The sequence below is a fragment of the Strongylocentrotus purpuratus genome, unplaced genomic scaffold (assembly GCF_000002235.5).
Source record: "Strongylocentrotus purpuratus isolate Spur 01 unplaced genomic scaffold, Spur_5.0 spur5_scaffold_12, whole genome shotgun sequence".
NCBI lineage: Eukaryota > Metazoa > Echinodermata > Echinoidea > Camarodonta > Strongylocentrotidae > Strongylocentrotus > Strongylocentrotus purpuratus.
Genome location: NW_022145597.1, coordinates 22323119 through 22347976, shown reverse-complemented (window position 1 = coordinate 22347976; position 24858 = coordinate 22323119). Strand labels below are relative to the sequence as shown.

The following is a 24858-nucleotide window of genomic DNA, read 5'->3' as shown; positions in this document are numbered from 1 at the left end:
TAACTCCAAAGGATGCCATTCGATCAGTTCTGTCAACACTTCACAACCCTTGTAATCTGCCGGATGCCCAACAAGACATACCTAAGCCTTCAACGCACCTGGCATGAGAGCTTGTTCATCAGCGAATGGAAATATAACTCCAATAGCGTCTTGAACAGAGCTGGTGGATGCATCAACGTGAAAGAAACATTCCTTCAGAACCCACAGGTATGCCCCATTGTACTACTTATAGCCACTTGCGCCCTCTATATAGCAAATAATGCCTAATCATTGGTCCCCATGATCCTCTTTTTCTTATGTTAATTGAGAGCTTATTTGATGAGATATTCACCTGTCAGTGACCATGCAGGGAGGTCTAATCCCTCCTGGCCAAACTAGTGCAAATAAGGCTTTAAACACTTGATAGGTCATGGGTCTGAGCCCAAAACCACATTCCTTCAAAATTCACAGGTACGTTATTTCCAGACCCCTTAAGCCCTGTGCAGTGAGTCGAGTGGTTTTAACAATTGGTAGGTCATGGGTTCTCAGCCCAAAACCACATTCCTTCAAAATTCACATGTATGTTTAGTCCATACGCCTTAAGTCCTGTGCAGTGAGTTGAGTGGTTTAAACTCTTGATAGGTCATGGGTTCAAGCCCAAAACCACATTTCTTCAAACCCACAGGTACTTTACGTCCTCACTTCGTCCTGTGCATTAAATCAAGTGGTTTAAACACTTGATAAGAGATGTTGTAGAGGATATTGTAAAGCACTTGATACTGTAACATGTGAAATACATGTAGTGCCCTTCACTCATTCTTCTTACTATCTCTCTCTCTCTCTCTGTATATATCTCTCTCTCTCTGTAACTCTCTCTCTCTGTATCTCTCTCTCTCTCTCTCTGTAACTCTCTCTCTCTCTCTCTGTATCTCTCTCTCTCTCTCTGTATCTCTCTCTCTCACTCTCTCACTCTCTCTTTCTCTTCATCCTGCAGTTCTTGATCTGTGTGGACGCTGACAAAGATGACATCATCATCTCCCTCTCCCAACCAGACACCAGGGCAGATCAGAGCGAGGATCCAAAGACTATTGGATTCTATGTCATGGAGGTAAGACAAGGGATATTACCCCTCCCCCTCCCAATATTCTGCCTTTTGAGAGCCGGAAGGGTAAATTACCTTTGATGATTTCGACTATATGTCCAGAAGCAGGCCCTGCGAGGGTTTTATAGAATAAACAGACAAAATTTGTAATATAGTATTAATAATAATAATAATAATAATAATAGCCTAATAATAGTCCACTCCAAATTTTATTAAACCGAAACGGAAATTCTTTTTGCCCAATTGATCGTGAGCCCGGCAGCCACTGAGCAGCGCCAGATCGACGTTGCTCTATCCCTTATCGTTGAACGCCAAACAAGGTAGCAACAACTCCCATCTTTTAACGTCTTTTGGTATGACGCGGCCGGGGTTCGAACCCACGACCTCCCGGTTGTGTGGCGGACGCTCTACTGACTGAGCCAACACTCCGGTACAATGACTGCTTTGAGAGAAATAGTTGTTTTTATACGCTCAAGGGAAGGTTAGAATTGTGCTATTGCCCGAGGCGTGCCGAGGGCAATAGCCCAATTGTAACCTTCCCGAGATCGTATAAAAACAACTTTTTCTCAAATATTAAAGCAGTCATTAATACTTTTATATGCCGAAAACAAAAGAGGCAACTAATGACACCACCTTGGCCTTTCTCTAGTTTATCTGCACAGTTGTTTTTTATGAGTGTATCTTTGAGAATAGACTAGATCTAGATTCTAGTCTAAGCAAGATATTTTTACAATTTTGGGGGTGGGCCGGCCCTGTGGGTAATATGGAGAAGAACCTGCACTTTCATATGACACCTCACTTATTGAGTATCACCTTCAGGATCACAACAGATAAAGGTTTGAATCTCGAATTGAAAAAAAAAAACTTGACTTTTTTTGCATGGTCGCGCAATGCACGTAGACTGCATAGCGACTGCATTGCGTGCAAACTCTATGAGAAGAATTTTAACACACTACATCGGGTGCGCGATCAGACACCCTGACAACTAGATCTATTTTCGTCTAGAGTCTACGTCTATACTTTTTCAGCAACTAAACGAACATGTTTATGGATAATTTCACGTACCCTTTTTGTTGTTCTTGCTGTCAGCGAGTCTTGCATTTGATAAGTTGAAATCTTGAGAGAGTTCTTGAGCCATTTTTGTCTTGTTTGGAATTGTCTTGTCTTGTATGAAAATACCGACCAATTCTTCGCACATGTACGGTATCCTCGATCGCTCAAACCATTTTTTAACATGTAAACCTATTGGGTAACCATGGAGACTGAACTATTTTCCCGGTAACCATGGTAACTGGGATTTTAGAACTGTTTTAACCATGGTTACTGGGAATTTTACAGAAATAGTTAAAGTTTATGAATGCAATTTCGACCAATCAGATGGCTGGATTTCTTGAGTGAGGTATATAATGTTACATATAAAGCTAATTATAAACAAAAATATACTATTAATTCACTCTTTTTTGTAAATTTGTGACCATGATTTGTACGTCCCTTGAGAGACAAATGCCAGCAAACAGTGGCATGAAGGGCCTGTCATAGTTAAGTCCAAATTAAGGTCGATCTTATTCAATGTAAAACACTCCCTAAGAATGGTAGACAAATGTATGAAGCAAGTTTCTCTCCTTGTAAAGCAACAGAAAACACCAAGCTCATGATTCAAGAAAATGCCTTTCTTATGAAATCATATCATCTCAAGGAGCGCAAGAAAGAGACCAGTTTTATTGATTCTATATTGATTCATTATTAAGCACAAGATAAAATAGATAATTAAGGGGCCCGTTTCATAAAACTTGTTTTTTATAATAACTGCTAAATTTCTATGACAAATTTGTTCTCAGCCAATCAGATGCCATGATTTCAGTAGCTTATAACAGTAGCTTGTAACTCTTTATTTTTATCAAGTTTTATGAAACAGTACCCTGATGGATTAACAAATATTCAACGTGCCTTTATATATTACATTGTATATTGTTGCTTTTACTCTGTTAATTTTTCAGAAATAACAATAAAAACATTTATAAAAAAAAATTAAATCAATGTGCCTTTCTTTTCTGTCTTCTTTCTGTAGGTGGAGAGCAACAGGAAGCATCGTGCACATACGATCAAGCCAAAAACCTTCATGTCCGCCTACATCAACTCCAGGAGTGTCTTTGCAAAGTCAACCCTCCTCAGAGGGCGCTACATCGTCGTGCCGACCATCTTCGAAGCCAAGGTTGAGTCTCCCCTCATGATCAGAGTGTTCTCTGACAGTGGCGCTGAAGTCAAGTGAGATTTTTTGTTTCTACTTCCAAATAATAATAATAAAAACGGTGCTTATAAAGCGCTTACCACCAAGTTTTTAAGTGCTATAACAAACAAAATACAGCGATAATCAATTCCATATTAAACAAAACAACAACAAAATGCAAAAAATTCTACAAATTACAATACATATACATAAAGTACTGCAAAACCTTGTTCAGGAAGGCAATTCGCCATTGCAAGAAAGTTGTGTGAATTGCAGTTGTCATTTGCGATTATTTTGAAGCATGAAACTTCCACGAGTTTGAAATTGTTGCAATATTGGGAACAATTCATGCATGTGAAAGTTTCTGGTTTTGATATTGATCAGTGATAGCTGAGGGAAGACTAGTGTATCTATACGGCTTATATGAACTGCTGGCATGATCAGCTGTGAAGAATAATCTGTTGATATCTGACGAAGCTAATGTTTGCCATTACATGATAAACATGTATAATTTTTTTTTTTTTTCTTTTTTTTTTTTTGGGGGGGGGGGTTAAAAATTTTAGCCCATTTCTGGTCTTCTTTATTTCCTCATTATAATATATACATTTTCACATTTTCAGCATTTGTGTCCATTTCTGGAGGGATATACATGGTTTTCTACATGAAATATTTTCTTCTATCTGTAAACAATAATTCAAGAGGTAAAACAAAATATGCAGAAGTCTCTGTTTTGTTCTTAAACATGTATAGTTGTATACCGCCACCCCCCCCCCCCCTGCAGAATACTCTACCACGCATCAGCACAATAGATTAGGGTTAGGGTCAGAGTCACATACAGGGTCATGGTAAACCTTAGAATTAGGGTTGGGGTTCCTCGTTTAGCGGATACTCTCCAGTTGTTCCAAAAAGACGATTACAAAAAGATGATTAGTAGTCACCTGAAGAAAATTCACAACAACTGATAATTATGAACAAATTATATATGGATTGAAAAACACAAATAATTTGCTGAAAAATCGTAAAGATATCATGGAAAGTGTTAAAAATGCTTTGTGGCTAGCTGTGTCTCGCATGTGACGTTTCGAAACTCGAGGCTCTACGGAGGACCGCTGGAGGCAGAAAATATGGATCTCAAAATTAACATTTTTCAGAGATATTACTGGGGGCCCCAAACATATTTTGAAGAGGGAAGTTGTTATATTTGATCAGTAAGGCTTCTCCTTCACAATGATATGAATTTTGCATCAATTCAAAACACTTTGGACCTTCAGATGACTACTTTAAACATCATGTTATTTGTTTTGATCTGATAGGGAGCTGAAGAAGGACCATCCCGAACCTAAGACCTTCGACTGCTTCCAAGGAGGTAACATCAGGGTCGTGTCACAGGTCAACGTACTTTCAGCCAGCAACCTGAAGAAGCAAGACCACTTTGGAGGAGGTAAGATGGAGAGAGAGAGATAGAGAAGGGGGGGATAGAGAGAGAGGTAGAAAGAGAGAGAGAGAAAGGGAGGCAGAGACAAACGGTGTGTGTCTATAGGATTTTCAAAATAATGTTACTTTCTGTTACTTTCTGGGTCTCACACATTATTTCCAGTTTCTCGATTGAGCTGTAGAAATACATCTACACCCTAAACTGATCATACTGTATGGGAAAATTGTACCCATTTCCAGAGGTGAATTTTTTGGGTATGCTCACTGACCTCGGTGGAAACGTTTCTGTTAATATTACCGTTTTACCATCATGTCATAAAATGCACAGTGCGCACAGTGCCCATTCCCATGTCCACTTTCTAGACGTCATATGTACCCTGTAAATTCCACCTGCTGTTTTTATTAACAGTTTGTTGCGGTTTTGTACGAACAGACTCGTTACATTAACACATGGGTTGCTGGTGAGGTTTTATTCCAGATAGACGATTCAATTACTTTCTGGCTCTCCTGTGGAAACGCACTAAAGGCTCGTTCAGATGTGTCGCTCTGAATCGCCACAAAGAAAAAGAAGGCGTCGGCTTTTTAAAGCCTGTAACAAATGATTTGCATGTATCCACTGAGCTCTGTGTTATAAGATACAGAATTGCGAAGTGATTTCTGGCCTGATAAAAACCCGATTTAAATCGGTTTCCCGATTTTTTTGATTTTTCCCGATTTTTTCCCGATTTAATTTTTTTTTTTTTTTTTTTTTTTCTAACCAGATTTTTTTCCTTCTTCCCTCTTATATCCTGATTGTACCAATTTCCCCGTTATTTTCTCCAATCTTCCATATTTTGCCCTATTTTTTCCCTAATTTTCTTACTCAAAAGGGGGAATGTTGTTAGATGCCATTTTTCCCCTGCGAATCATCTTCTCTTTTTTTACTCAAGGGGGGCATGGTTGAGGGGAAAACAAAAAAACAATTTTTTTTTAAGTGCTCACTATCACCCCTGTGATTTATACTTTACGTTGTCATGAAATAAGTGCCTTGGGTTTGTCGTGTCGTATCTGAAGGAGCTTTAAAAGAGAGATGTATAGACAACTACCTGTTTGGCGTACCAGACTATATATATATTTCATGTATTTTCACCAACACTGTGATTTCCATTTGGTTACCAGGAGCTGATCCCTACGTATATGTCAAGTGTGAAGGAAAGACAGCCACGTCTAGGGTACAGAAGGATACGCTGAATCCAGAATGGAACTACAATTCCATCTTCTACAGGAGGAAACCAGGAACACCCATCATTGTGGAGGTAAGAGCTGCTTGTTTGGATAATTACAGAGAGAGAGAGAGAGAGAGAGAGATGCAGGGGATAGGGAGAGAGAGAGAAGAGAGATGTGGAGGAGAGGGAAAGGTGAAGGAGAGATGAAAGAGAGGCAGAGGGGAGCAGAGATAAAGAGATAAAGAGAAAGAGAGAGAGAGAGGGGGAGGAGGAGAAGGAAGAAGAGGAGGAGGAGGAGATGGGAGGAGTGATAGGGGGGGGGCAGCAAGTTGAAGAAAAGAAGATGATTGTGACGATGATGACAATAATGTTGGTAATGATGATGATATAAATGGTGACTTTGGCGATGATGATGATACACATAAAGATGATAATGGTGATGAACAAGTAGATCGTTTTGATGATAACTATGACTTAATCTTTGATGATTGTGACAATGACGACAATAATGTTGGCAATGATGATATTACACATAAAGATGATAATGGTGATGAATAAGTAGATCGTTTTGATGATAACTATGACTTAATCTTTAATGATTGTGACAATGACGACAATAATGTTGGCAATGATGATATTACACATAAAGATGATAATGGTGATGAACAAGTAGATCGTTTTGATGATAACTATGACTTAATCTTTGATGATTGTGACAATGACGACAATAATGTTGGCAATGATGATATTACACATAAAGATGATGATGGTGATGAACAAGTAGATCGTTTTGATGATAACTATGACTTAATCTTTGATGATTGTGACAATGACGACAATCATGTTGGCAATGATGATGATGGTGATGAACAAGTAGATCGTTTTGATGATAACTATGACTTAATCTTTGATGATTGTGACAATGACGACAATAATGTTGGCAATGATGATATTACACATAAAGATGATGATGGTGATGAACAAGTAGATCGTTTTGATGATAACTATGACTTAATCTTTGATGATTGTGACAATGACGACAATAATGTTGGCAATGATGATATTACACATAAAGATGATGATGGTGATGAACAAGTAGATCGTTTTGATGATAACTATGACTTAATCTTTGATGATTGTGACAATGACGACAATAATGTTGGCAATGATGATATTACACATAAAGATGATGATGGTGATGAACAAGTAGATCGTTTTGATGATAACTATGACTTAATCTTTGATGATTGTGACAGTGACGACAATAATGTTGGCAATGATGATATTACACATAAAGATGATGATGGTGATGAACAAGTAGATCGTTTTGATGATAACTATGACTTAATCTTTGATGATTGTGACAATGACGACAATCATGTTGGCAATGATGATATTACACATAAAGATGATGATGGTGATGAACAAGTAGATCGTTTTGATGATAACTATGACTTTATCTTTGATGATTGTGACAATGACGACAATCATGTTGGCAATGATGATATTACACATAAAGATGATGATGGTGATGAACAAGTAGATCGTTTTGATGATAACTATGACTTAATCTTTGATGATTGTGACAATGACGACAATCATGTTGGCAATGATGATATTACACATAAAGATGATGATGGTGATGATCATGTAGATAATTTTGATGATTACTTTCCCCTCTCTCTTTTTCCGTAAGGTTTGGAACCATAACGTTGTGAAAGACTCGTTCATGGGGCAGGCCATCTTCTTGGCTGGGAACAAGGGCCAACCCGAGCACAACGTAGCCGTTCTCAAGAAGAGGGGCAGGGACTCGGAAGATGCCGCCGGGGGCCAGGTCAGTGTCGTCATCACCACCACCGACGACCTCAAGGCGTTGTAAAGGGTCAACAGCGATTGGATTCGTTTGACTGCAGTGGGGATTGGTACCTGTGTTGGTAGAAGATTTCTTTTCCCAGTGCCATGAATTTTAATGCCTTTTTACAATTGCATGGAACTATCGTTCTCTCTTTCTCCATCTTTTTTGCCCAACCTCTTTCTCTTTCACTCTCTCTCTCTCTCTCTCTCTCTGTGTCCCTTACCCCTTTTTTTACTCTCTTTCCCTCTCTTATTGCTCCCTGTCTTTCTCTCTGGTGGTTAGGTGGCTAAGTCGGTACGTTGAAGGAACTTTTACTCCTTTACCAATTTGCATTCTTTCTACAGGTTGTAAGAAATACACTTTCTTCTATACTTGATTCCATTCGTTATCATGAAGCGTTGTGATATTTTAAGTATGTAAATAACATCCAAGGTATTTTCTCACCTCCTTGTTTGAATATGTACATCTGTGAGATCGTTTTAAGGATGCAGTGAGCTTTTTAAAGAGCTTTTTAAAGAGGATCTGTTGTCAAAATAAAGTGTTTGCTTAGAATTTGATTAGGTATGAAGAAGATTCAGCAACAAGAGTCAATACCTACTTATGATGAAAATGCTCCTGAAATAATTATTACAACTGCAAGTGAGGATGCTTCATGTATGTTGATGAAAGAACGCTTGCTTTGAAGTGACCAGATCGGATGTGAAGGACCTCAATATTTTTGACCAATTACAAAGCCTTTCCCATGTGCATTAAACCATACATGTATATTCAGGGACTTTTAACCCAATGTAAACGCAATACCAATGTGAAATTATTTCGAGAAATTTCCTTTTTTTTATCGAAAACAAAAACATTCATTTGTGACCAGACACACAGCATTCCATGTTTGTAGTGGTCTTTGACAAATTTTTTTTTTGCATTCATGTCATTGTTTCATTAAAAGAGGGATGTTATATGTAATGCAGGTTGAAAGAGTGCACTGTAGTGTACCATTATTTTTAAATGAAAAGGAAAAGGAAAAGGAAGTCTGTTGGGAGATGCTTGTAAGAATAATTTTTTTGAATATTGTAAAAAAAATGCCAGTAGTCGTAGTAATGACATATTTTGTTGTATTTTTACATCTCTATACTTTTACTCATTTGAAATCTTATCTATATATAATTAGAAATATAAGCATGTAGAAAGTTTGTATCACTAGATCAATATATCATTGTATATTTTGTATGTATTTTCAGTGGAGAGATTGGTGAATAGAATAGATCTGTATTGACTTGAGGAATTATAATGCACACATATTTTTCTGAAATGCTTGAATAGTGTATGATTGTATGTCAATTGCCTAGTGCTGACAAATAAGTTAAAACTTTGAGATGGTTTGTCCCTTTTGCAGACCTAAATGCCTGTAGGAGCATGAATCAAGTGGTATATTGAAGAACTCAATTATTAGGCATCTCCAACAAATAAAAAAAAAAGGAAACTGGCTTTCAACAATTAAATTTTGAATGTTTAATTCTAGATAATTATATTCTAAATTCAAAATGAATTTGACCATTACACATTTCGACTTGGGAATGGCCTTCTCTGTGGCAATATGAAAACAGTGCTAGATTTTTATTTCTTACCAAGGAGTTTCAAAACCAATGACCAAAATTTCGCATATGATATCTGAGGGATATATTTTAAACACTAGCCAAGTTTTATGGAGTTTGCAAAAGGGACTCAAAAGAATTAATGCAAGCAATAGATTGTTTTGTAGTGATACAGTAGAATTGAATGTTTTGGGGGTCCTGAAAATTTAAAATAACAAGTTAACAGGAAGTTTTGGGTTTTATAATTAGCTTGAGGGATATGATTTGTGTATGTTTTTTTCTAACCAATTTTTATAGTATTATTTGACGATATAATATTCATTAATGTATTTATTCCATATTCTAGGCTTGTGTTGCTTACTTGCTATAACTGTACATTGTAGATCAGTGCATTCATATTTTTATTAGAATTTAGGTAATATTATGCGATCATTAATTCGTAAAATTGTCTGTATTTTCATAAATATGTATCTCCCTGTTATCGCATTTGTATTATTTAATGTTAATTGAGTTTGTATTCATTTGATAAATGCTTACAAAAGAGGCATGTGAAGATTAACAAAAAGAGAGAGATAAGGGAACTTTACCGGCTTTCAAATTTAGAAGAAGCACCTGAAACTATCTGAAATTATTTTCTAAATCTACTTACTATGTTTGAAATTACAGCGCTTCTCTTTTTATGTTATTGCCATAATACCTTGTCTCTATGTCTGTTTTGACTGTATTAATATGCAGGTCATTTTTCATACATCTTGGTTTATAGAATCTTAAGATTTTAATTTTTGAGAAGTGCATGTACACAAAGCTCTCTCGCACTGTGAAATTGAAGAGTAGCTTTTGTTGGAATTGAGTTGTTTGACGCATTATGCATTACGGGGATATATTTTACAAGAAATTCTTCTTTTCGACTTTAGTTCATGTTTCATGAAACTTATTTTATTTTTGAATGAAAGTATATTAACATGTATATAAAATCACGGATTTTTATGTAAACTATGAAGAAAAACTAATTTCATGTGATGTTTTCAGTTATAGGAACCATTTAAGGATATTTTAATCTTGTTATGGGTATTATGAATGTAACTATTATACTTCTGAAGGCATGATTTTGGTATGTACTAACGTTTGGGGTAGTGTTCTTTTAAGTATTCAGGTAATTTCATTGTTTGGATATTTTTTTGTATTACTCTTCCAAAATTATTCATTCCTTTTTTTACATTAATTCATTTTCTAATTAGAAAAAAAATGATTGTGATATTATAGAGTATTCAAAAGCCATTAAAAAGTCGGTAAATGAGAGAAAGATAGTCATGTTTAGAAAGTTTGAATTTGACAAATCGAAAGACATACTATGAAGCGCAATTACATAACCTTGGAATTGACGCTTCATGTACAACGGATATAACTCTTTCAGAAATTGCAGTGATCGTGCTTGTGCAGTGCTTGCATGGATAATAAATCAAGAATTCATGATGTTTCTATCAAAAGGGTCCAAATGATCATACCAATTTTATTCTTGCTTGTCTTTCATTACTCATATCCTTAAATAAACCCCCAATAAATTAAACTCCGTAATTACGACATCATTATGCAAAAATATTTCACAATGCATCTCGCCTTGTAACATCTTTTTTTATACGAACATGTATTGCCCGATGTTATTATTGTGTAATGATTAAATGTAAGCCATGAACAAAGATATTTTTCATCCGGTGTAATTATTCTGATTGCAGTCAAAACTGTCTATAAAGGCCGCAGTATAGATAGAGGCATAGAAATACAATACATATTTCCTAATAGATGGACAATATGATTTGCCCTTATACATGGGTGGGTTCAGGATGTTGTAAATGGGGAGGTAATATTTTTCAGGGTTGCCCTTTTGTTCAGGTTGTGTGTTATTAAAGGGGAAGTCCACCTTTATATTAAGTTGGTTTTAAAGGTATAGACCAGTTTTGGAAACGCCCCCCTCTCAAAAAACGAAATGGAAGCTCTTTTGACTACTACGTGACGATACAAATTTTGCCGGGAAACCGTCTACTAGTTGATATATTTGGTAAGTTATTATATCTATCCGGACTGGATAGATATCGTGTAGTCCCATATACATCTTTCTGTGTACAGTGCCTGTAACTTTACCAAGACGGCCAAATTTCTCATCATTTTGATTATTCCAGAACCTTGCAGTACACAAATACGTATATGCTAGATGATCAACCTTTTCTGATCGATTTCACAATGCAATCGCATGACCAGAACTGGTCTATACCTCAGTTGAAAGCTACTGAAAGCTGAACAATTTGTGAAAGTTTGATCAATTTTCGATTTAAAATAGAATAGCTATGAATTCTTGAAGTTGTCATACACAAATTGGCAACACTCGGACGTATCTTGCGAGCTCCTCTCTAATTTGCTCTGCACAGGAAATTTCATTAACTTTCATTTTCTTATTTATTTTTTATTAATGACGGAGTAGATATGTTTCATACAGGGGTTGTCTAAATAACTCGTTTGTAATAATGATATTTAGGTTAAATGTATGATTGAACATTTTCTTAATGGAAAATATAAATTTTATAATTTTTAGAATAGGGCAGATGGGAGGGCCCGGGACCTCGCTAGATACATCACGGACTTTGTATTTGATTGGTCGCACCTTCAACAAATTTTAACTTGCATACTTTTAATAGGCTTTTGCTCAAACTTTCACTGAACTGTTTCTCTAATTTGTGGACTTCCCATTTAAGGTATCCCTCTAGGGTATTTAAAAGGGGACACAGATAACTTGTGAAAATGTTATTCTGTCATAAAATAAAAAGGAGATATGATCGATGTGAACAAAAGTCTAAATAGACCAACTTGCTGCCCGAATATGAGGTGATCATTGCCCGAAAATTGGTAATTTCAAATTATCGGGGTCCACTCGGACCATTCCATACCCCTATAGTCGAAGTTATTGCATGGGAAGTGATGCCCCCTCTCCTCCTCCCCAAACCCCCATAAAGAGAGAGAGAGAGAGAGAGAGAGAGAGAGAGAGAGAGAGGGAGAGGGAGGGAAAAAAGAATTAACACTTTTTAATTTTGAGAAAGCAAACAGTTAAACTACAAGATCAACAATGGCTTGTATTTTATTCTATGCCGCTAATGAAAATTATGTGTGGTCTTTTCAATGACTGAGGTATAGTTTACTTTACAAAGAGTGGCCCAGAGGGGCCCAGAGGGGCCAGAGTGGCACACAACCAAAAACAAACAAACAGTAGTACCAAAACAGTTAGATAATAGTAGTTTTAAGCCCCACTGTCCTACTTGTAGCTACTTGCTCCCTCTATATAGAAAACTTCCCCAATCTGTGCCTGTTGGCGGGTCCCCCATGATCCTCTTTTTCTTATGTTAGTTGAGAGCTGAGTTAATGAGATAGCCACCTGTCAGTGACCTCGCTGTGTGGTCTAATCCCTTCTGGCCCAGTAGTATTGACGGTCTTAAACGAAACTCGGATGTACTTTGCAATGGCAATGCTGATGCGCGCGTTTGTTATTGTGACGTCATAAAAAGAAAGACTCATGTTGACGCGCACGCTCCTGTGGTAATCCTGGAAACCAATCTCCCCCTATAAAGCAGAAAGTTCTCAAGTATTTAATCAAACATAACACATTCCAACTTCAAGCAACACAGCCGTAAATACCAAGCCGAACAAAATCGGTTAGCCACCACCTCACAAATATTAGCAATAAGGAACACACCGGAAACATCACTCATATTATTTCTCTGCATACCTCATTGAAGAAACACCTGTTCTTTCTACATTGTATATCGAAACAAAAAAGAAAGAAAAAGAAGCTAAAAATATTAGAATCATCTGCAACTCAAGGACGACAAGCAAATATTGAAAATAAAATTTACAAGATTGGAAGACTCTGTTAAGTTCAAGTACAGCTTTCAGGTATAGTAATGCCTCGCGTTCATCTTCGAGCAGCTTCAGTTTGTATAATATATTCGGCGAACATTCAAGAATCATGATAAATTCTTATTGAGAAGGAAATCGTTTGAAAACCCTAAAATATTGAAACGTTAGTCACTTCGAAGGATTCTAAGCATCATCTCAAATAAAGGAGTCAACAAAAATAGGAAGAACTCGCCCTTTGGTCTCTATTTTGTGCTAATAATAATATCACTTCCTGCAACCCGAAATAACGCACCGTCGACGTTTACAGGGGGTACGTCATTTTGTTTTTCGTCAATTGATGACAAATTATGGCGGACAAGAAAGCCCGGGCGCCGAGAGGAGGGAGCAAAGCACCATCAAAACCACGCCCCGATGAGAAGCCGGATGGGGTATCTTCATGGGGTACCCTGAAACTTGCCGAGGTGCCCGTCCTGGGCACAGAGGTACGCCGTGCTCCAGGGGCGCCGGTGCCGCTGAATTCGCTGGGGCTGCCGGATCCCTCGGGGGTGGAGAATACGTCTTTCATTGAGGAGGAACTGGGTGGGATTACTGATAGACTAAATCGGGTGAGTGAAAATGAGGCCAAATAGTAGACTTGGTTTTTCTCTTTAATAATAATAATATTCAGTTCTTGTACAGCGCATAATACGGTCGTGAAATAACATCTTGATATGAGCTTCCAAAGAGCTTTGGAACTTATTACCCTAGCATTAGCTCCGGCAGCCGGTTATCCTCTTCATCTTTCAATTTCAATATGACTCAGTAATCCCTCCTTGTACTCTATGTATGGCCGATATATTAATAATCAAAGCACTTGGGATAAAAATTATATTAGTGGTTTAATTAATCAAGAATTCTTCTCTTTTTTTGGGGGGGGGGGGTGGGGGGCACATAATTATATTTCTGTGATCTCTGACATGGAAAAAAAACCTCCCACCAAAACACATTGAGCATAATTTGTTTTCAAGTGGATTTGGCGCCTTATAAATCGTTAATGTTAATATCATCATCATCAACATAATCATTATCATCATCATTTTTATTATTATTGTTATCATTAGCCTATTATTATTATCATTAGTATATGGCCTATTATTTGTATTATTACTGTTATTATTATTATTGTTATTATTATTATCATTATTATTATTATTATTCAAAAATAGACCCAAAAAAAGAGAACATACCCCCAAAAGTGTAGATTATTGTATTAATGCTTTTGATTTATTAAAATGTGAAGTAGTCACTTAGATGTACTTGTTTCCATTTTGACAGGCACTTGGTGACATAGCAACACTCTACAATGAAAATGGAGATGAACAGGTCAGTGCTACGTCAGATTTCCTTTCACAATATTTTTGTTTTCATTCAACTTTTATGTGAGGATTGAATCGTCAATAATGCCAATATGTATTTTTGATGTACAGCTGATTGAAATGGCAAGTTTTTTCTGCCGTGAAAATGCTTTTTCTTCTTCTTCTAAACTTTTTTTTTTATATTTATGTTTCTTCTAAACTTGATCTACGAACTGACATTATTCGAGTACATTTTTAAAATACAATCTCTTGACAAAGTTGTCTAAAGAAATTGTCTATTTAACAAGAAATTGTATGTGTATGTTTAATTGGCACTACAGTATATTTTTTCCTTCTGCTGATCATAAATCCGAAAATTCTCATATGATGAGAGCATTCATAACTCCGTTTCATCGATCATTATTGTTTCATTTTTGTTCTTTCATTTTTTATTTTTACAGCTTGAGCCTGAGGTGAGTGATAAATGGGCTTTCTGCTGTCCATTTTAGAAAGATTTAGGAAATAATTTAAACATTACTAAAAAATAATCCTGGAACGAAAAAACAATTAGACTATATCCAGTTAAATGAAGACATAAATTCGAGTTATTTTCGAAGAAAGCGTGGAGGCTTTGACTTTGTATTGATTTGTGTCTTTTGCAGATCAATACATTTTTATTTTTGTTGTTGGGGGACGGGGTAATTTTTTTATTTCAATAATGTTACATTACCTTTGCGCATACTCTTTGAAATGTTGGCAATATTATTGTGGTGGGCAGGTGCATTTTCATTTTCTTCTTCTCTGATTGTCTATTTCTCTCTCGTGTCCTCTCACAATCTTTACATCATTATTATTATTATTATCACTACAATGATTTTGTTTATTATTATTACTTTTATTGTTGGAGATGTTTATTATTTTGTTGTTTTGTTAATAGTATTCCAATTATTATTATTATCAATATTATTATTACTACTACTATATCATTATTATTATTATTATTATTATTATTATTATTATTATTATTATTATTATTATTATTATTATTATTATTATTATTATTATTATTATATTCATCATCATCATCATCATCATCATCACTATAGTCGTCGTTGTATCCATTAGCTTATTATAAGATATTTTTTGTTAGTTAATTAATTCGCTAACTAATTTATTTATTCATGTATATACTGTATGTACGTATTCATTTATTCATATAATATGTACATATTTGATTATTCATTTATTCATATAATATGTACATATTTGATCATTCATTTATTATTCATTTATATAAATGTATATACTTATTGATTTATTCGTTTATTTCATCACTATTTATCGATGGTTAATCCTACACTGTAAAAAAGAATTTGTTCATTGGTAATTTTTACGAATTTTTTCCATGTAGAATTTACTTGAAAACATTAGTTTTGCCACTTACGCACTAAATTTAAGTCTTGCTAACTCAAACTTTCAATTTAGTAGAACATACGTGGAATATTTAAGTAAAATCAAATAAATAAGAACTTTAAGTAATTTCAGCTTGTATTAATTTAGTAATTTTAACTCAAAATCAGAAATTATACGTATTACTCAAACAATTTATGTTGATTATTCTTAGCTTTTTAAAGTAAGGACCGATGCAGTGCGTAATAGAAATATTTACATAATTTATGAATATTCATTAAGACCAAATTAAACACTTTTTAAAATAAAATAATTCTTTTTTGTGGTTGAATGAAAATTTAAGGACTTTAAAACATTTACTAATTCATTTAACATAGCTAAGCAAAGACAAGACAATGTTTAATTGTTACCCAGTTCAAAACAAATCAAAACTTGATATTTCAGGAAATTGTCAACCAATTTTTCTTTTAAGATGCTACGATCAAGTATATATAAAATTTGGAGCCTTTCAATATGTGTCGAATTGAAGCGTATGTAATAGTTTGTGATGGTGGTAGATATATATATATATACGGTTAAATCTTGAATAGGAGTAGTGTGTAGTGAATGATTAGTGGATGTTGCTTGTTAGATTAGATGAGTACCAAATCGTGCAATATGTAATACTATCATAGCTTTTTTTTAATTATCTAAAATGATTACAATACTTAAATTATTTACGTTAATGTAACTCGATTTAACTGAGTAAAAATTTATTCAGCAAAATAAGTAAATTCTACTTAAGATGCCGTGGGTAATATTTACTTAATAAAAATAAGGCAATTCTTTTCCTCAATTTTATTGAGTTATTTCGACTATTATTTTTGTACAGTGTAAGATCGACACTGAGAGACGACAGTACCAGGCTCGCCTGGAGGCAATCAATGACAGATTCAGGTCTATAGAGGGCTACAGAGAACACGTAATTATCTGATTCATGTCATCTCCTGTCGTTCTTATTTTCCTTTGTCACTTTCTTCTATTTTCGACATGTTTTATGAAGCTCTTTCGATTAAAAAAAATTCTTGAACAAACTTAAAAACAAAGTTTTGAAAAATGACAATTTCGATATGAATAAAGTGACATTATTATTTCTGTTCTTTCACTTTGCTACAAAAATGATTCCTTTAGTTAACAAGAAAATACATATCATGGGAAAAATGTATTGAAACTATTAACAATCATTAGTTGCCTAGTGGAACAATGTCTAAACTCACAAGACGCCATTCTATTGTATGATTTGGTTCCCATTTAAATCCAATCCAGTGCATAAAGAATATCGGTTTTATATATATTATTGAGAAAAAAACGACATTACTTAATTTGAATCTAATCAAATTTATCCGGGTCATCTCGTAATGTAGATGCTTCTTTGCCTTTTGTGTTGACTATATAAGATATATGAATCATGCGTCTTTCCATGTCACACATGTATTTCCTTTTCTTATTTCGTACTTTCCTATATACAGCTTCTTCGATCTTTGAATGGCGTAAGTACATTAACTTTAGCCTGCATTCTATAATAACTACATAATAATGAATCACACACATGTTGAACATAATTATTTTCAATCGTTCTGGTCTGTGATATTTTCTTCATTAGAAATATGAAGTTTAAAAAATAAAAAATTAATCGGGTTCTAAAATTGAAAACCGACCTAAAGTAACCCCTCTTTAGAAAATCTCACGCTTGATAATCAATCTGCCGTTTGCAATGTATGGCGCTACATATTTTCAAATCAATCTTGAGATATCTTATATATTAAATATGTTTGGGGAGCGTCGATATCAAAATTGACTCTGATCCATTCAAATCAGTGGAATATGATTATTGGTAGATATATTTCATAAAAATAGAAAATTCACTGTTTCTTATTGCTGTTTTAATTGTTTTATGACTAGGCCTATGTCACACTTCGTTTTGTCCTAAACTAAGCACCCATATTTTAAATAATACATAGTAGTAAGATGATTTTTTTTTCTTTATTAATACAACAACAACAAAAAATTTACAAAATCTTTACAGAGTTATACAAAGCAGTATTGCATAGATAGGGTGGAAGTGTATATACTAAACACTTTTTGAAATTTTCCAACTTTTTTTTTGGTGGTGCATTAGTCCTTCTGGTCTGAATAAAAACTGAATCGGCTTCAAATTGTAGACAATCACACTACCAGTCTAACGTCACTACGATTCTGAGCCGATTTAGCTAATCCTCCTCCAAGAAAATCCTTGAAGTTTAGTTAGATCATATTAGGCCTAAAATAAAGACTTGTTGTATTGCTTTTTAGGTGCCAAAACATGGGTCGGTCGGTCGGAAAGTTTTTTTTTTGTTAAGTTTTTTTTGTCGCCCTCTTTGGGCCGATATTTTTCAATTTGAATGGTTTTGGGTTTTTTTTTCCCCGCCCTCGTTTGGTTGATATTTCTCAGTTTTTAATGCTTTAATACATGTGTTTCAGCGTCATCATTCCATTCATATATTTTTTAGGATTTTGCAACTAGGGCAGAAGACAATTGAGAATTTGGGAATAATTTAATATTATGCATTTATATCCCATTTAAACAAACAAAAAACATATTTTTTTATTTATTAATAACAAATAATCATAAAAAACGGTAAAAAAAAAAAAACTTTTTTAAAATGCCGACCGTAGATTTTCAGATTTTTGGGTCGGTCGCAAAGGGCAATACAACAAGTTTTTATTTTAGGCTTTAGTGTGCGGTGGGCCTAACATTTTTTGATTTTTTTTCTCTTTTCCTTTCAGACCGGCGGACTCCCTGATATTTCCCAGGTAATATGAATGCTTGATTTCTTTATCTGTAATATATAGAAGTAATGCCGAAATGCAATAACTCAAGAAGATAAGAGAGAGAGAGAGAGAGAGAGATAGAGAGAGAGAGAGAGAGATAGAGAGAGAGAGAAAGAGAGAGAGAGAGGGGGGGGGGGAGAGAAGGAATAGAGAGAAAGAGAGAGCATTATGAGTACGTAGGCTATCTGTGCATTTTGTGAAGAGAGAAAGAAAGAGAGAAAAGGAAAGACAGATAGACTCGTATATATACAGATATATCTTAAAGTTCCGTTTTTCTCCTGTCACATCTCGCTTTCGGCACTACTCAAAATAGATTATGGACAGAATACCTTTATGGGTCCTATACATGAGAGAAAAGACCCTATACTGAGGTATACATTTTTTGAAATAAAAGGAAAGTTGGCCTCGACTATACATCTCATCGACATTACCGATACAGCCGATTTGAATTTCCCATACGTATAGGGATTACAACTGTCAACGAATCATAACTTTTTTTGTCCGATTTCGTTCAAAATTTCGTCATTCTGCTTTTCTGATCTCTCTGTTTTTTCTGATTAGAACAGTTTTATTTTAAGACAGAATTTCCCTTATAATTACGTCATAAATAACAATGTTTACTACATGTATTTCCGTCCGTTTTTTGTTTTACTTTTTGTTTATTTGTTTTTCTCTTTCTTTTTAGGAGGTCGATGAACATGATAGACACATGCCAAGCCCTTTATCGTCCCTTAGGTATTTGATTTCATTAATTGGTTTCTATTTTAGTATACATCTTTATTTCCATGAATGTGATATTTAATATACACATTTTCTTCTGATGCAGTGTACATAAATATTAGAAATACGTAGTGTTGTAATTATTGTAATTGTCCTATGATATCCTCTGTGTGCAGGAATTTGTTGTAATTAAATACACACCGAAAGTGCGAGTAGTGTGACAAAAGGCATTGACTGCATTTTAATATTGTTCAAATCTTTCCCGCCCATGCAGAGAGAGAATGGCGAATACTCAGTCGGGGTATGTTAAGCTAAGGGATCTGAACCAACAGATGCTGCAGATGAATCGAGGGGGAAAACAAGAGAAAGCTGGCTTTGTGTAAGTTCAAGGCCCTGTATTATAATTATAAAGTTGCGATTGATTCAAATCAGTCGCAACTTGAAATAGATCGCAACTGTGTACTTAAGAAATGGGAATTGCGATTGAATCGAATCAATCGTGACTTTTTATTAGACGGGGCCCAGATTATCTTTAAATCAATCAAGTGCACTAACCAGCCAGCCAGTCATTCAGTCAGTCCGGTTAATCCGACAATTAGTAATGAATCAATCAGTTAGTCATTAAGGAGGTCACTCACTTGGTCATTTAATCAATTAGTCAATCCGCCAGTCATTGTTCCATTCAAGTCAGTTTAGTCAATCTGTCAGTTGACTCTCAAGTCTACAAATCAATAATTTAAGAATTAGGCAGAATTTAAAGTAAGTGACTCAGTCATTTATTTAGTTTGAAATAGTTGATCAGTCAATGTTCAGTCAGTTATTAGTCAGTCGGTTATTCAGTTAATCAACCTCCTAATCATTGTTTTATTCAATTAGTCAATCAGTCAGTTACTGAGTTAGTTAGTCGGTAATCAATAAGGTCAATGATCGGTCAGATGATTTGTCAATGAGTCAATCACTGACCCCTTTAATAATAGTTCTACTAATTCTCTCCATGGATAATATAACATATACCATATACAAAACAAACATTTATTTTTCTTAAGTTAGTCAATCGGTCAGCCAGTTACTCAGTTAATTAGTTGGTAATCAGTAAGGTAAAAAAAGAAAATCCAGTTAGTCAATCGGTCAGTCAGTTACTCAGTTAGTCAGTTGGAAATCAGTAAGGTAAATTTTTATTTCCTTTATTACAGGACCGAGGTTGATATGCAAGCTAATGTGATTTCAAGATTCAAGGAAATGTTCCAGGGTAAGTGAAGCATTTGTTTATCTTCGTTCTTGGAGGGTTATAAAACAAGTGTTGTCTGTTTCGGTCTCTTCTTTGGAACTATAAACCTCATGCAATTCCTTTATTCTCTTTTGTTCGATTAAGGAAAAAGAAGAGCAAGAAGAAAGAGAGACGAAGGAGGGAGGAGAGAGAGAGAGAGAGAGAGAGAGAGAGAGAGAGAGAAGAGATGATAAAGAAGATAAAGAAGAAGAGGACACAAAAAATGTTTATAGGACGGACCCTTCCTGCAACCTCCGGCCATCATGCCCATGGATAAACATATAAACTTATGAACGGATGAAGTTTGTTAAGTCAGAGTAAGATACTGAGCGCCGAGCACATGTCGTACAAATTCCCTACCTCCAACTTCTTTTTCCTTCTTCCCTTTTACATTCAACCCCACTCCCGACCCCCCCCCCCCCCACACACACACACATTTAAAGCTCTTCTGTACTAGTTGGCCAGGGGATCAGACATCCATGCAAGGTCACTGACAGGTGGTTATCTCATCAAATCAGCTCTCAATTAACATAAGAAAAAGAGGATCATGGGGACAAGCAGGCACCAATTATGCATTGTTTGATATATAGAGGGCGCAAGTAGCTATACGTAGTGCAGTAGGGTTTTAAATCTCTCATTCTTTTTCTCCATCTCGCCCCTCTCATCATCTTCCACTCGTATGAGTACAGCTCGTAAGAACAAGCCAGTGGACCGGAGCTTTGGGGATCACTGGAAGCATGCTGCAGGAGAGATTGTCGCATTACTCACCAAGGTTCGACAAGAAGGAGAAATGGGTAAGTTAAATATTGATGATGACGATGATGGTGGTGGTGGTAGTGGTGGTGGTTGGTGGTGGTAGTGGTGGTGGTTGGTGGTGGTGGTGGTGGTGATGGTGGTGGTGGTGGTGGTGGTGGTGATGGTGGTGACGATGATGATGATGACGATAATGATAGTAACTATGTGATAATAATGATAGAGGAGCGGTCCTTTTGGACTCAATGGATCGATGTTGCAGGGGAGATCGTCGGCTTGCTCTCAAAGATAGACGAACGGGAATGATAGTGATAATTGTGATGATGACGATGATGATGATTGATGATGATAATGATTTTGTTACAATAGCAACAATAGTAATAATAGCAGTAATAATAATAATAAGAAGAAGAAGAAGAAAATTATAATAATAACAAGAAGAAGAAGAAGAAGAAGAAGAAGAAGAAGAAGAAGAAGAAGTAAAATACGAAGAAGAGGAAGGGGAAGAAGAAGAAGAACAAGAAGAACAAGAACAATAACAAGAGGAGGAGGTGGAGGAGGAAGAACAAGAACAAGAACAAGAAGAAGAACAAGAAGAAGAACAAGAAGAACAAGAAGAAGAACAAGAAGAACAAGAAGAAGAAGAAGAAGGAGAAGAAGAAGGAGAAGGAGAAGGAGAAGGAGAAGGAGAAGGAGAAGGATAATAATAAGAAGAAGAAAATTATAATAATAACAAGAAGAAGAAGAAGAAGAAAAAGAAGAAGAAGTAGAAGAAGAAGAAGAAGAAGAAGAAGAAGAAGAAGAAGAGGAAGAGGAAGAGGAAGAGGAGAAGAAGAAGAAGAAGAAGAAGAAGAAGAAGAAGAAGAAGAAGAAGAAGAAGAAGAAGAAGAATGAGGTGAGGTATGCTCAGCACACTATTAGCACAGAGAAGTGTCTTTAAATAAAAATATCCATCAATTATATTTTCTTCGTCGATATCACTCAACTATCCATATCAGTAATCCATTTCCTTGTGTTTCTTTGTTTGCAGATATGGAGGCAATGAGGAAAACTCTAGAAAACACCGAACAATTAATATCAAAACAAGTAGAAGCTCTAGCAAGGTAAGAACAATTTTTTGTTAATTAATCAATTTTCAGACTGTAAGACGGTGCAACATCAAATTTCTTGACGTAACTGTAATTAGTTTTAGTTAAACATACTCATTGAATAAAAGGCGCTGTACCAATGCGTGTGGTGAGATTACACTGCTTTCTTTTAGAAGAAAACAAATCGCTTGGAGTCTTTTTGGTATTTTCTTTTTTAGCCGCCTGATACATCTATACCAGATATGACAGCAGTACACCCAATGAAAAATTAACCCCTAGCAGTGCAGATTTTTTTTTTTTAAAGATTTAAATGAATCAGTTTTTCCTCCTTCAATTGGCATAATCATTTGTATTTTCAACGCTTTTATAGTTATTAAAAAATGAATTAAAATGAACAATTTTTATTTGAAAATTGCAACAGCAAAGCATCAACAGCAAATTGCCAATTTGTACACGAAACTAGTGATTATAAATTTCCCTCTGCGTTGCCAATTTAGTAACTTCAGTGAATATATTCGATTAAATTGCTCTTATTCGTGAACAGCACAATGTATTCCAATTGCGATTGAAATGGACTCAAATTTCAAGTGACTTTTTCACTGTCCCCCAAAACAAGTCATGTACAATATTTGTAATTCCCAGCATTCTGGATCAAAAGATAAAAATAAGATGTCACAAAAAGGTGACTAAACTGATGTTTGGTATGCCTGATTACTTCATGTTAGGGAACATATGCCTAGGGTTTATTTTTTTCGTAGGGATTGTCGTTTGGGTTTACTTGTCCTGATACGCTTTTTCATAACTGTTTATCACCTTCTTTTCTTTCCTTTTCATTCCAATCGAATTCTCGTCATGTTTATAGAGTCTGAAAGGTCAAATAAAGTTTCATTCGATATTTTCTTCTGTTTTTCTCTCAAAGATTGGAAGAGCGCGTGTATGACAAGCAAGAAGTGAGTAATAATATTATGCTCTTAACTTCGGTCTATATACCTTTATTTGCCTTACAAACATTCAAATTACACAGATGTTTGAATATACCATTGCTTTTAACAACAACAATAATAATAATGATAATGATAATAATAAACGGTTGATAAATAACACAGGGCTCTTGGAAGCAAAATATTTCATATCCATATACGACATAATATTTATACATAATGCCCGTTGCATAATTTGCCATCAATGGCGAATACCATGGTAACAGGGCTCAACGGCCAATCAAAATACATATATTATTCATAGTCATATTCAAATTTATTGTCCAATGATTGGAAATTTGTTTCATTTGCATGTCAGTACAAGGTTACACATTATAAACATCAATAAGATACATATGGGTACAGAGTAGAACATTTAACTTGGACATAGGTAACAACAAATGCGATAGTTCCACATGCAGACTAAAATTCGATTCATAAATTCAGACTAAGTAGTTAAATTCAGTTCAAGTTCGGATTAAATTCATTCGCAATTCAGATTAAATACAATTAAAAATTTAAACCAATTCAATTCGTAATTCAGATCAAATCCATTTCAAATCCCGATCACATTCAATTCGTAATTCAAATTAAAATATAATTAACAAAATCAAATCACATTCAATTTATAATTCAAACTAAGTAATAAAATTAAATTCATAATTCGGGTTAAATTAAGTTCACAATTCAAATTCAATACAATTCATGATTCAGACAAATTCAATTCATATTTCAGAAAATAATTCAATTCAAATCCCGATCGCGTTCAATTCATAATTCAGATTAAATTAAATTGACAATTCAGGTTAAGTAAATTCATAATTCAGATTACTACAATCTATAATTCAAATCAATTCAATTCGTAGTTCAGATTAATGTAAAATTAACAATTTAAATCAAATTCAATATATAATTCAAACTAAGTAATTAAATTAAATTCATATTTCGGGTTAAATTAAATTCACAATTCAAATGCAATACAATTTATTCTTCAGACCAATTCAGTTCATATTTCATAATATAATTCAACTCAAGTTCCGATCACCTACAATTCATAATTCAAATTAAATTAATTTACAATTCAGATTAAATGCAAGTTATAATTCAAAATAGATGATTACATTCAGTCATAATTCAGATTAAGTTAGGTTCACATGCAGTT

The 24858-nt window shown here is 34.8% G+C and overlaps 2 protein-coding genes across 3 annotated transcripts in view; both read left to right on the top strand.

Moving 5' to 3' along the window:
• The window catches only part of LOC587391 (calpain-5), a 31844-nt gene extending 20756 nt beyond the window's left edge, over nt 1-11088 (top strand). For both annotated transcript variants that reach the window (XM_787120.5, XM_030982123.1), the window contains exons 8-13: nt 12-207; nt 974-1087; nt 3150-3346; nt 4622-4749; nt 5901-6037; nt 7644-11088. In XM_787120.5, the coding sequence (XP_792213.2) occupies nt 12-207; nt 974-1087; nt 3150-3346; nt 4622-4749; nt 5901-6037; nt 7644-7826 (955 nt within the window). In that variant the 3' untranslated portion in view covers nt 7827-11088. The remainder of the gene's footprint in view (nt 1-11; nt 208-973; nt 1088-3149; nt 3347-4621; nt 4750-5900; nt 6038-7643) is intronic.
• A 2011-nt stretch (nt 11089-13099) lies between these two features.
• LOC105440857 lies at nt 13100-15137 on the top strand. The gene is made up of 3 exons (XM_030981432.1): nt 13100-13899; nt 14609-14656; nt 15090-15137. Exons 1-3 carry the CDS (start codon nt 13642-13644, stop codon nt 15135-15137), a joined length of 354 nt encoding a protein of 117 aa, XP_030837292.1. The 5' UTR covers nt 13100-13641.
• The last annotated feature ends 9721 nt before the right edge of the window (nt 15138-24858 follow it).